Here is a 13271-nt window from a genome sequence, read left to right as displayed (position 1 = left end):
CATATTTTTTTACCAGATATTATAGACCGTAGCACTACACGTTGCTGCTATCCACGTTGTTAATTTAAATCTAGAATACTTAGAATAGCGGAAGAATCATACAAATGTCTTAACTGCGCAGAATATGGTACGTTCACGGTACATAAAACCGCTAATAAAACTGTGAGCTCCACCAGAACTTTCTGATGACTATGAAAATGCCTTCCGACCAAGTGGCCCACTCTATAGAAGGTTTTTATAACCTCTGTAAGAATCAGATCATATGCTGAAATAGTCTTGTCACCAGAGGTGGGCACCGCTAACCTAAATTTTAGCTTCGCTAAAAGCTAAATCGCTAATTCGAAACTAAGGTCGTATACCAACAGGGGAGGAGGCATAGTGTTGTCTCGACACTGTAAGATGGGAGCCCTATCCCGAGACTCGGTAGCGCAAGCTCTAGTACGGCTACCTATCTAAAACTAAAAAAACTAACAAGAGTCAAGAAATATCTTCTCGGAACATTCGGCATGGACCAAGGCGACGAAATAAGGACTTGGAATGGAGACTAGGTACCTGGAACTGCTGATCGTTAAATTTCGTTGGTGGCGACAGGGTGTTGCTCGTTCAGTTAGAACCCCGAAAGTTTGCCATCGTGGCACTGCAGGAGATTTGTCGCGAAGGCGAGAAGGTGTGGAGGATCCGTGGCGGCCCAATTTTTCCAGTGTGGTGGAGCGACAAACGAGCTGGGAACGGGCTTCGTAGAGTTGGGCCAAATGTAGGATCGCGTTATGGACTGGAAAGCGATCAACGAGAGGTTGTGCGTGTTGAGGATAAAAGGCTGTTTCTTCAACTACACCATCATAAACATGCATTGTCCACACGAACGAGAAGGAAGGGTTCTATGCGCAGCTGGAGGCAACGTACGACAGCTGCTCACCACGAGACATCAAGATCGTCATCGGGGATATGAACCCATGAATCTAAATCGGCAGGGAAGCAATGTATAGATCGGTGATCGGGCCCCATAGCCTGCACACCGATACGAACGGTAACGGCCCCACAAAGATATCCACAAGGCCACCTGGAGATCACCTGACCAACGAACCTCGAACCAAATCGACGATATTCTCATCGAGCTAGATGCTTCGACCACGAAAATGGATGGAGTAGTATACGCTCGGCCGTCAAAGAGGCCGCAACCGCGGCGCTAGGTGTGGAAAACTCGATTACACGAAATGATTGGTTTTACGGGGAATTCCAAGAAGCGATAGAGAGGAAAAGAAGCCAAGAAGCGATAGAGAGGAAAAAGAGCTTGGGAAAACTATCTGAGCATATCCACGAGAGAGAATTTGGTGGAGTATCGACGAGCGAGGAATGAGTTGACCACGATCTTGAGGGGGAAAAAGCACCAGAAAGAGGACAGAGATCGTGAGGAGCTTGAACAACTATTCCGGGCTAATGATACCCGCAAGTTTGACGAGAAGGTGGACCAAACTCGCAAGGCCCACACCAAAACCTGACATGTGTAGGGAGGAGGTAGGGGATCTAATCACAAACGAGCGCGAGGTGGTCGACAGGTGGAAGCAGTTCTTCGATGAGCACCTCAACGGCGGTATAGCAGCAGGAGACGCAATGGAAGTTAACCTCGGAGTACTTACAAACGACAACAGTGTGCCGGTTCGCGATCTCGAAGAGATCCGGCGTGAAATCGGCCTGCTGAAGAATAATAGAGCCGTCGGAAAGGACTGACTCCCGGCAGAATTCTACAAAAATGGCCAAGAACCGCTAGCCACGGCACTTCACTGGCTGATTTCAAGGATTTGGGAAGAAGAGAAACTACCGGAGGGGTGGATGGAAGGCGTAGTCTGTCCCATCTACAAAAAGGGCGACCAGCTAGACTGCTGTAACTACCGCGGCATTTCGCTGGTCAACGTCACCTACAAGGTGCTCTCCCAGATTTTGTTGCGTCGTTTATCCCCAATAGTGAGAGAATTCGTAGGGCAGTATCTGGCGGGCTTTACGGGGACCCGTGCTACTACGGGTCAAATTTTACTCTCCTACAAAACCTCCAGAAATGTCGAGAGTACAACGTGCCCTCGCATCATATTTTCATGGATTTCAGAGCAGCATACGATACCGTTGAACGCGAACAGCTATGGCAGATAATGCACGAGTACGGTTTTCCGGACAAACTGACGCGGCTGATCAAAGCTACTCTGGAACGAGTGATGTGCTACGTGCGCGTTTCGGGGACACTTTCAAGCAGGTCTTGAAAAGGAATCGCAAGTTGAATGTGACTGCCGTGAATGCGTATACTTTCCGCATTCAACCTCCGCTTTTTGAACGATCATTTGACTGTTTTTTGAATCTAGTCAACCTGCTGCTTGCGCTGCTGCCGTCTTACAATTCATGCGGCCTCTCTGCAAAAGTAATCAGTCGTACTCCCGCTTTGCGCGTTGAGATCGCAGAATCTAAACTACAAACTGACTGGAAGCATAAGATGATGTATGTTTTCATTTCTCTTTTTGTCTCCAAATCGGCTGCACACAGTAATAGTTTGTTACCCGGCCGTCGGTCCGACGCAAGCAAAATGTTCGTTTGTATTGGACGGAGTTCGACTGGCTTATTCCATGCATATGTAGTGGTTGTTTTTTGTAGTATTGAATATACGATAGCGCGGTTGCTTTTCGTCAGCGTGGTGACTGCCAGTCTTGATTGAAACGACAATGTCAAAAAGGATAGAACACATTCGTTATACTGCGTTCAATCGGCGTTCGACTGAGCAAACTGCCAGTTATGTTATGCACAGCGTTCGTATTCCACCACTAAACGGACGGTGTGAACTTGAATGCACGTTGGTGTGACAGCGGTAGAAAAAAAAGGATCGGTCGAAGTCCTGCTCTCAAGTCCTTTCGAATCGCGCAGATAGTTACGGCAAGGGGATGGACTGTCCTGTATGTGATTCAATATCGCTATTGAAGCCCAGCTAGCATTTTCATATGTATAAAAAAGGTAAAAATCAGCATTACGTACAGATAGACATGCTAAATAAATCGTATTTCATGCACAAAATTGGCATATCCGTACTATTTTGGCGATATACGTGATTACGAATAATTTTGAGCGTTACGACTATATAAGTATTTATATACGATAATATCCGATTAAGCGCGAGTCGCTCCGTACTGCTTTACGATTTTGTGCTGAAAATCGTATGTATGTCAGTCATCATCATTATATACGACAGAAAATCAACTTGATCCTACTTTATCCAGCTTTAGCTACGATTTCGAGTTTGCTAGGAGATATTTACGATAGTTTTCGTACATTGATATACGAGTTGGTGCTAACTGGGAGGTGTGATCCGGCGAGCGGGTATCGAAATGAGAGGAACGATTTTCAGCAAGACTAGCCAACTCCTAGCCTTTACAGACGACCTCGACATCATTACTAGAAATCGTGAAACGGCGGAGGCAATCTACGCCAGACTCAAAACGAAGGCTAGGAGGATGGGGTTACAAACTAATGGGTCGAAAACCAAATATATGGTAGGAAGAGGCTCCCGAGAGAGTAACGTTTGCCTCCCACGGACTGTGACTATTGACGGCGATGAACTGGAAGTGGTTGATGAGTTCGTTTATTCGGGATCTCTGGACACCGCCGACAATAATACGAGTAAGGAGATCCAACGACGCATTCAAGCTGGAAATCGAGACTACTTTTCCCTCCGCAAGACGTTTCGATCAAGGAGCATACGCCGCCGCACAAAGCCATGCGTGCACTTGCCGTTTTTGAACGAAAGGTGTTGCGGACTATTTGTGGCAGAGTACAAACGGAAAGCGGAGAGTTGCGGAGACGTGTGAATCACGAGCTACAGGTACTGCTTGGAGAGATTCCCAACGTACACCTGGCGAAAATTGGGAGACTACGGTGGGCCGGCCACGTCGCAAGGATGCCGGACGACTGTGTAGTGAAATCCGTAGTTGTGTACTTCTCTTGAAGAACCCCACCGGCACCAGGAATAGAGGGGCTTAACGTGCTAGATGGCTCGACCAGGTTGCAGCCGACTTGCGCGTGTCGAGACGCGCAACGAATTAGCGACGAGTAGTCCAGGACCGAGTACAATGGAGAGGAATTCTTGATACGGCAAGAGTCACCGCTCGGTTGAATATGTAAGTAAGTATCGGTGCGCTCGTACACAACTTTTTCATCTACTGCATTTACATATAGCTTCCACTTCTGTCAAGAGTGAAGAGGAGATGTCAGTCTTCCTGATGGAATGTTTTTGGTTTTAGGCTTTGTGAAACGGCCGTGTAATGAATTTAACGCTGGAATGAAAAAATATGCTACTTGATTATGCCGGTAGTTACGTCAACTATGAAACCATTAGCAGAGTAGCTCTATTTATCCACATTTCTCAAATATTTTCGAACTCGCGATTGTTTTTTTCATATTGTGTGTGTACATTTATTTATGTATTTATTTATGTATTGGTGATTTATCTGACACATAAAAGATCTACATGAATAAGAAGCTTAAAGTAAGCAAGATCTTATTAATCTTATTCCAAACACACGCGATAGTTCGCTGAAATCAAACAACTCTTCCATTTTTGTATACCTTCTTATACAATCTGTCGTTGGCTCGCAAGATCCGTTGAGCGTAAAGTTTACGCCTTTAAGGATTTTAGCTACAAATATCGCCTGTTGCACTTTACTTCTGTGCTCGAGTGTGTTGAGATCAAGTAGACGACATCTATCTCCGTAGGGTGACAAATTTTCTTTTCTTTTCTCGCCAAGGAAGATGATGCAAAGCAAGTCGAATAAGTCTTCTTTGTACGCATTCAATTCGAGTGATCTAAGTAAGCTGCCTCGGTAACCAAACCAGATTACAATTCTCCAGAAGCGGACGAACCAGGGCACAATATAACGATTTAAGGCAGTGGGCGTGCTTAAAGTTTCTCCCAATCTTGGAGATAGATCCAAATTGGCGGGATGCTTTAGAGATGATTGATTCACGGTGCAAATTAAATTTCACTTTAGTACCCAGTAAGATACCGAGGTCGTTAACTTGGTCGACTTTGCGCAGCTCAGTGCCATCAATAATGTAATTAAAGTTTATCGGGTTTTTGATGCGATAAAAGCTCATTACTTCGCATTTTTCAACGCTGACTGTAAGCCAGTTTAATTTGCACCAGCCAGCAAACACATCAAGCATACCTTGCAAGCGGCAGCAGTCGTCTTTATTACTTTTGGTAGCACAGTTTCAGTTCAAATCATCAGCATACACTGACTTGCAGCCAATACCCAACAGGAACGCAACATCGTTGAAGAACAGTTGCAAAGCAAAGGTCCCATATTGCTGCCTTGAGGGACTCCAGATATATTGGTAAATTGCGATGAAATACTGGATTCAAGCTTGAGTCGTAGTACTCTACCGCTGAGATACAATTTAGATTTAAGATTTGATATATTTAGCCTGGTTTTTAAATACATTAAAAAATATTCTCTGTCTTTTGATATATATGAAAAATTGTGCTCAATAAAATTATGTTTAACAAAACTAATTTTGAAGAAATTTGAACACAGCCAACACACACAGCAAAATGACATGACATTTTGTAAGTGGCCTAGTTTATGGATAAAAACAAAATTTAAAAAACTTTCTATATTTTCCTAGTAAACTTCAAGAGAAATCTCTTATTTTAGCAAATTATAACCCTTGTACTAAGCGTCGTTGAGCAAAAAAAGTTCTGTTAAAATGCAAACCAATTTCTCAGCAACCCGGAAATATATTAGGTACCTAGGTATCTGGCAAAAGTTTTTCATAAAAATTTTCCCTTGAATCACGGCTCAGAAACTAACGATTAACGACGGCACTTGACCGGTTGTTTGTGCTTACGGAGGGAAAGCAGGTTAAACTAGTTTTATTACAAATGGTAGGATTATTGTAAATTAGGAACTTCTGTTTTACTCGAATCAGGCTCGATTATGCTGTCCAGTGAATTAATTTAATGAAAATTTCGCCCGAAACCTTAATAAACTAATCTTATTTATAACCCATATATTTTCAGAATTCTTTCCAACAATAGGATAGAACGAATCGACACCGAAGCATTCTTCGGGCTGTCGAGCCTGAAAAAGCTGGTGCTCCAAAATTGCGGCCTCGCTAGCATTCCATCGGATGCCCTGCGACGAGTTCGCACCATTTCCTCCCTGTAAGTGTCGATTTCTTTCAACTTTGCCAAGCAATAAAAATCGCCCCAATAAAACTAAACGACGCCGTCGACGGGGTCAATGACATCCGATTTAAATGGTTCATTTTATCGTCCCCGCAGCCAGCTGGACGGCAACCTGATAGCCGGAGTGGAGAATGTAACCTTTCGAGGGTTCAACTATCTGAAGAGTTTGAGACTGGAAGGCAATCTGCTGCAACGGATCCCGACGGAGGCGTTGATCGGATTGAGATCACTAGAAGCTTTGTAAGTATCGATTCGGTTCTGAAATTATGCAACCGTCGTACGAAATGGTATCGGATTTTTTTTTCTTTCGAATAAATGTGATTGAGTTTTTCGTCTACGCTTTACGTACAGCAACTGGAATAAATTGTTTCATGCGATTTGTCTTTCCAGTGACAAATGCGCAATGAAAATGTCACGAAATGTGTTTCCTCGTTATGATATGGAAGAAAATGTGTTAAGTTTTTGGCAGTCTTCCAGTCGTAAGATTGTTCGGCTTCCGGTCAAAATTGAATAAAAGTATGATGCTCAAAAAACGGATAACTGACAGGTTACAGATAAGTTGTTATGCAATAAAAATCTCTCGGTTGTTTCATTCCGGTATAACCTAGCTGTATTATTTATCACCTTATAACTCAGAATAGTTCAATTTATTCACTGTCTTTCCTTATGCGTTGTTTTCGTTTCAGAAACTTAGGAAATAATTTATTAACTATTATTAAGGTTGGAGATTTTCCGCTTTTGGAGAATTTACATATTTTGTAAGTATATAACATCATATCCTGTAATTTTAACTGAGATTGAAACTGAGTTTGCTTTATTCATTTCCAGATTAGTCAAGAGGAATCAAATAAGCGAAATAACTTCCGGTGCTTTAGCCAATTTAACTCGTTTAAAAGTTTTGTGAGTATCGTTTTCTCATGTTCCATACAAATATACAATGATTCAGTATGCTCCACATTTTCGATCCAAAATCAACAGCTTCACTCAGAATTGGCTCCGGCACAGATCCTTTCCTAGTAACGATAAATGTGCCACGAGTGAGCCCTAGAGCAGGAAGCTTTCAGCAAGCTGTAGGACGCAATGAATGGATAAATTTGACGATAAAGAGGGCGGGGGGGAGTGGGAAAGGTAGTTGATGTCTGAATTGTTAACGAATTCCGTTCCGGAGCTCACATGCATGCAGTTGCTTTTGGGAAGTTAATACGATTATAACTTTCTCGACCTACGCTGAAAACTTCCTGCCGAGCTGAAGCTGTTTCGCACCTTCTATCGCCTAACAATGATTTTTCATCTTCTTTTTTTCGGTTCTTTTTTCTATCGATCTCCTGCAGAGAATTAGATGATAATGTACTAAGTTCAGTGCCTGCTGGCTTGGGAAATCTCGGGATGCTGCAGGAACTGTAAGTATGAAGTTTCGGGCTGAGAGAGAAAAAAAGAACTGAATGCAACCAAGCAGTATATAGATATATAGAATAAAATGTAAAAATCAAATTTAAAAATCTTTGTAAAAGTGAAAGAATGTATTTAGAAAACTGCAAGCGATTGTTGGGGGCTAATGAATGGCGACGAGTTTCTAAAAGTTTTGACGTAAGGCGTCTTACGTTTATTGTGTGGCGTTGCATCTTGATATAGAATCAGAACATGTTACGAAACGTTACCACTAATATTTTACTTTTAGGATTTGAATTTTTTTAGAAAGCTTTTGAAAGAGCTCATTTATGCAGGGGTATGGAATAAATATAGCGTGGTTCGGTTGAGAAAATCGGGAAAACTCCGGAAATAATAAACAACCAGGAAGAACCGTGAACGCCACAAAAAAAATTGGAAATGCGCGCTTAACGAATTTTTTTTCTAAATACATAAATGTAAAAAAATGTTTATTTTCTTCAGCATCTTTTATCGATGGTAACTTTTAAGGCTACCTATTCGTCTTTGGAAGCTGTGTAAAATTTTTCTGTATTTTTACTGAAAGGATTTAAAATTAAGCAAGAATTGCTACTATTTTTTTTAGTTTTATTAAAGACGTTTTAACCAAATATTGGTTATTCGCGTCTATAAGAATTGCAACTTGTTTATTCATTAGCATTAAAACGGTTCGTTATGAAATTTTATTCATAGACATATTTGGAAAGTTCCAAATCACCCATGGTTTCAAAAGACTCAAATGGGAGTTTCCGATTTTCACGGGTCATGATGGGCCATTCTATGCGAAATGTCTGGAAAACGTGTAATCGACCTTCACGGATTTGAACCAAATTTTGTCAGATTGTTCGTAATAGGTCAAGAAGTTTTTTATGCAGTCATCTCCATCCACTCGTCGCTTATTTCTCAAGCCTCTCAGAAGTCGCAAAACGCTCTTAGCTTTGTCGAGCCATCTTGCCATCTTGGTGTTGTTGAAGAGAGCCATCTGCACCGCACGTACGACCCGTTCGGCGTGTTCGACCTACCATAGCCTACCGATATTCGCCAAATGTACGATGGGAATCTTTCCGCCACTGTTTGCTTTCAGTTTGTGCTCCACCACTCGAACACGGCAAGGGCGCGTATGTCCTCCCTTGCAGCGTCACAGCTTCAAATCTTTAAAGAACTACTGGTCAAATGAGCGATTTGTATACTGTCAGCTTCGTATGATCGAATCGATATGCAGAGCAACTTAGATGACTTCCGAGTGCTTCTAGGCCCCAGGTTTTACAGTCAATGTAACGAAAACAAGTCTATGGTAGTGAACACTGACAATCATACCAACTTCACAGTAACGGTACAACGGTTGGGCAGGTGGAAATCTTTAAATATCTTGGTGGCCAGACAACGCCTGGTGGTGATACAGCCCAATCAGCATTTTCATATCTATAATTAGATTGCAAATAAGAGTTGTGTACTGATATGTATCCAACAAAATCGTATTTGATGCGCAAAAGCCGTTTATCCGTATCATTTTGGAGGCGACATACGCACTGGCGAATAATTTTGAGCGATACACTTATATAGGTTGTTCAATACGATAACATCCGATGAAGCGCGACCAGCTACATACAGCTATACGACTTTGTGCTGAAAATCATATGTTTGTCAGCTACTAGCATTATAAACCATAGAATATCAAATTGTGCGCGCTTCATTAAGCTTTATTTACGAATCCGAATTTGTTAAGAGTTATTTACGATAATTTACGTACATTGATATACGAGTTGGTGCTCGCTGGGAAGACTGATATAGCCACACGGAGCAGGAAGGTCAAAGACTAGATCACTCTACATACGAACTCATCTACCACTTCTAGTTCGTCGCCGTCAATGGTTACCGTCCGCGGGATGCTTTTCCTTTCATGTATTTGATCTTCAATGCAGTTATTTTTAGCACAATCCTCCTAGATTCCGTTCTCAGTCTGGCGAAGATTGCCTCTGCCGTCGCAAAGATCCTGGTTATGATATTAAAGTGATCTGCAAAACCTAGGAGTTGGCTAATTTTGGGCAGGATAGGCCATCACCTTGCCTCAACTGTCTCCCAGTCGTATACGAAGGGTGTCCCCGAAATGCGCATGAAATTGCTAGTAGACAGTCCTTACCGGCAGTTTTATTGATTTTCAGCAACCCAATTTATCGTTTGACTTATAGGAGATCAAGTTCTGAGACATTACCTACTATCTTCCATGAGCATTCCTAGGTTAACTTTCGTTCCGCTTCATTCTACAACTTCGCCACCGAGGAGTTCATTAAAGAACTGCTTCCACAATCACCTCTCCGGACACAATACAAGTTACGATGTGTAGCCCTTACGAGCTCTGGTGACTTTCTCGTAAAACTTGCGTGTGTCATTAGCACAGAATATTTGTTCTAATTCTTCACGATCTCTGTCCTTCTTCTGATGCGTGAAAAGAAGGACCGCATTTCAAGGTCATGACTAAAAATCACGAGTTTGGCCAATTTCATAGGAACGGAGCCTTTCTCCGAAGACCCACGCTGAGAAGTCGCGGACTAACACGCTTACGGACGAACAACGTCACACGCAGTACCTTGCAAGTCGTAAGGGCCTGCATAGTGTCGTCGTCCTGAAAGTAAAAACAAGTTACATTAAAACTTCTCGGTCGGTGGTTTCTACAGTAGGTGGAGGAAGAGCCACAATTTGTGTCTAAAAATAGCCCAACCCATGTCGCTACGGTTAATAAGGGGGGTTGTGCAGACTGTTTTTGTCCAGTGCCTCTAGGGCTCAAAGGTACACGGGTATCAGCGAGCTACACGCCCTGGCAGGTGTTGTGGGTTCAAATCCGGTTATAATCTCTGATTATAGCTTGGTTCGACCCATGCGCCTTCCAGCATTGCACAAAAGATAGGAGTCACAACGACAACTTGTTAAGCGTAGCTACCTATTACCTCCCCCCCTTCCTTTCCACTCTTCCCCACCATTCTCAAAAAATCCTTTTTCATTACTTTCCCTTACCGTCCCTTCATCAATTGTAGAATCATCGTTTCAAAAAAATATTAATGTTTAATTGTTTAGTTAATGTTTTTTCAAGCCTTTTTTCCCTCCAGCGTCTATTGGCATTTAGCATAAGCATAAGCATAAGCATAGGATACCGCCCGTGTACTGCTACTCCGTTATTGACCAGGACCGATGAAAATTGCAAAATGATGGCTGGAAAAAGCATACTTGGGCAGCACACTATTCCTTATTGTGCTACTTTATCAGGTCCCTGCATGCTGATCAATACCGACCCCGTCACGTCCGAATGCGGGTCCTGGTGGGATGGGAAGGAATGTTAGTCTAATACTTGTTGCTACTAAAGACCAGGTAATCCTCTGCATCTTCACAAGTATTTCGGGAAAGGAATTGTTGTTAGTAGATGGGGGGAGCTAAGGCTTGTTCGCGACAAAATTTGGACACCCCTAAACACACACAACTTCGGAAATACAGTAACAATGAGTGAAATATTTTGCAGAGTGGTAGACGTATGTCTGTTCTGTACAGGATAATTTTTATTAAAAAATGAATTTGCATAGGACTCGTAAAATTGCTGCAAGGCACAATAACACTTGTTTATATTACAAGCGCTCAGCGTAAAATGGCGTCGAAAGAAGAGCAGGTGCGAAAAGCAATTGTGTGCGGTCGCAATAAAAATCCGGATCTCTCGTTAAGAAAACTTGCCAAAAAGTTTGGATTTCCTCCAAGCACTGTTTACAGTGTTTTAAAATCGTTCGATACTCGCTTGATAACAGCTAGGAATAAGGGAAGTGGAACAAAAACACGTCTGAGGAACCACCACAAGGATGCGAAGGTAAAACAAATATACGGAGGAGACCAGATCTTTCTGTACGTACCATTGCTCGTAAAATAAAAATGTCGTCAACAATCGTGCACACTTCTAAGCAACGACAAGGCATGAAGTCTTTCAAGGTGAGGACTGTGCCAAACCGTAATGATAAGCAAAGTACGACGGCCAAAACACGCGCTCGTAAGCTTTATCGCGAATATTTAACGAAGTTCCATGCATTATAATGGACGATGAAACGTATGTCCTAGAGCACTTTAAACAGCTTCCTGGTATGTCTTTTTGCACTGCCATGAAACGGAATGGCATTGCAGTGCATTTTAGGACAAAGAAGAAAACCAAGTTTCCCAAAAAATATTTAGTATGGCAGGCCATATGCAGCTGTGGTCGAGCAAGCAAAAGTACATCACTACGGGAACGGTTAACAAGGAAATAAATCGTGAAGAATGCCTGCAGAAACGATTGTTACCGTTCCTACACTGCCATGATGTACCCTCGCTGTTTTGGCCTGATTTGGCATTGTAGTGTATGTTATACGGTTGACAGTTTTGATCGCACATATACTGCTACTAAGTCATGGTCAGAGTCAATATTCGCACCTCGTAGGGAACGTATGTTCGTTATGCTAGAGAAGAACCTGCCGATGGTTAGTCAGGAGATCTCCAGATGCCTTTGTGAATATCTTTGCGTAGAATGGATATACTTCGGATCAGTAGGCCTGGAGAAGATTCGAAGTTTATACACAAGTTGACCATTATCGTTCACGTAGGTGTGCAGTCTATTAGGCCCTGTCACCGGTTTATATTTTTCTTCTCTACCAACCCAGATAAATAGAACACCAACCTAGAATCCCCGATGACGATCCTGATGTCCCGTGGCGAACAACTGTCGTACGTTGCTTTCATCACTATCCCCTATCATAATGACAGTTCAGAGCATGTTTCCCGTAACTACTACCAGTGTTGTGAACGGCGCTGCAAACGCATTTTCAGGCCGTCCATAATAAGTGAGTCATTATTGTTATAGGAAAACGTTCCTTTTTGTAGCATCAATTATGGAAGCAAAAGCTCGTCTTGTGTTACATTTGAAGTGAGCGTATCACACAATTGCACATTTATCTTGCTGGTTTTTCGTCGATAGCTTATAGTCTTTGTTGTATTTGCTTATAATCTATACCTATAAAAAAGGATTTCTGTCTGTCTGTCTGTCCGTATGTTCCTTATAGAATCGAAAACTACTGAACCAATCGGAGTGAAAATTTGTATGTAAGGGTTTTTGGTGCCAGAGAAGGTTCTTATGATGGTTAGAGATCCCTCCCCCCACTAAGAGGGGGGGCTTCCATACAAATCTATACCTATAAAAATGGATTTCTGTCTGTCTGCCCGAATGTTCCTTATAGAATCGAAAACTACTGAGCCGATCGGCGTGAAAATTTGCATATAGGGGTTTTTGGGGCCAGGGAAGGTTCTTATGATGGTTAGAGATCCCTCCCATCACTAAGAGGGGGGGGGGTCTCCCATACAAATGAAACACAAATTTCTGCATAACGCGAAAACTAATCAAGCAAAAGGAACAAAATTTTACATGTGGGTGTTTTTGGAGACAAGAATTTTTTCTATGGTGAATTAGGACCCCTCCCCACTTTAGGAGTGGGGGCTCCTATACAAATGAAATACAAATTTCCTCATACCTCCAGAACTAATCAAGCAAATGGAACCAAATTTAGCATGTGGGTGTTTCTGTAGGCAATTTTTTTTCTATGGTGAATTGAGACCCCTCCCCTCT

At 42.4% G+C, this 13271-nt stretch overlaps 1 protein-coding gene across 1 annotated transcript in view; it reads left to right on the top strand.

Annotated features, from left to right (window-relative positions):
• The window catches only part of LOC128742432 (leucine-rich repeat-containing G-protein coupled receptor 5), a 268984-nt gene that overhangs the window by 237099 nt on the left and 18614 nt on the right, over positions 1-13271 (top strand). The window contains exons 4-8 of the mRNA XM_053838794.1: positions 6053-6196; positions 6317-6460; positions 6907-6978; positions 7049-7120; positions 7552-7620. Coding sequence (XP_053694769.1) covers positions 6053-6196; positions 6317-6460; positions 6907-6978; positions 7049-7120; positions 7552-7620 — 501 coding nt within the window. The remainder of the gene's footprint in view (positions 1-6052; positions 6197-6316; positions 6461-6906; positions 6979-7048; positions 7121-7551; positions 7621-13271) is intronic.

This window comes from Sabethes cyaneus, chromosome 3 (assembly GCF_943734655.1).
Source record: "Sabethes cyaneus chromosome 3, idSabCyanKW18_F2, whole genome shotgun sequence".
NCBI lineage: Eukaryota > Metazoa > Arthropoda > Insecta > Diptera > Culicidae > Sabethes > Sabethes cyaneus.
The sequence above is the reverse complement of the archived record's forward strand: the minus strand, read 5'-3'. Positions and strand labels throughout refer to the sequence as shown.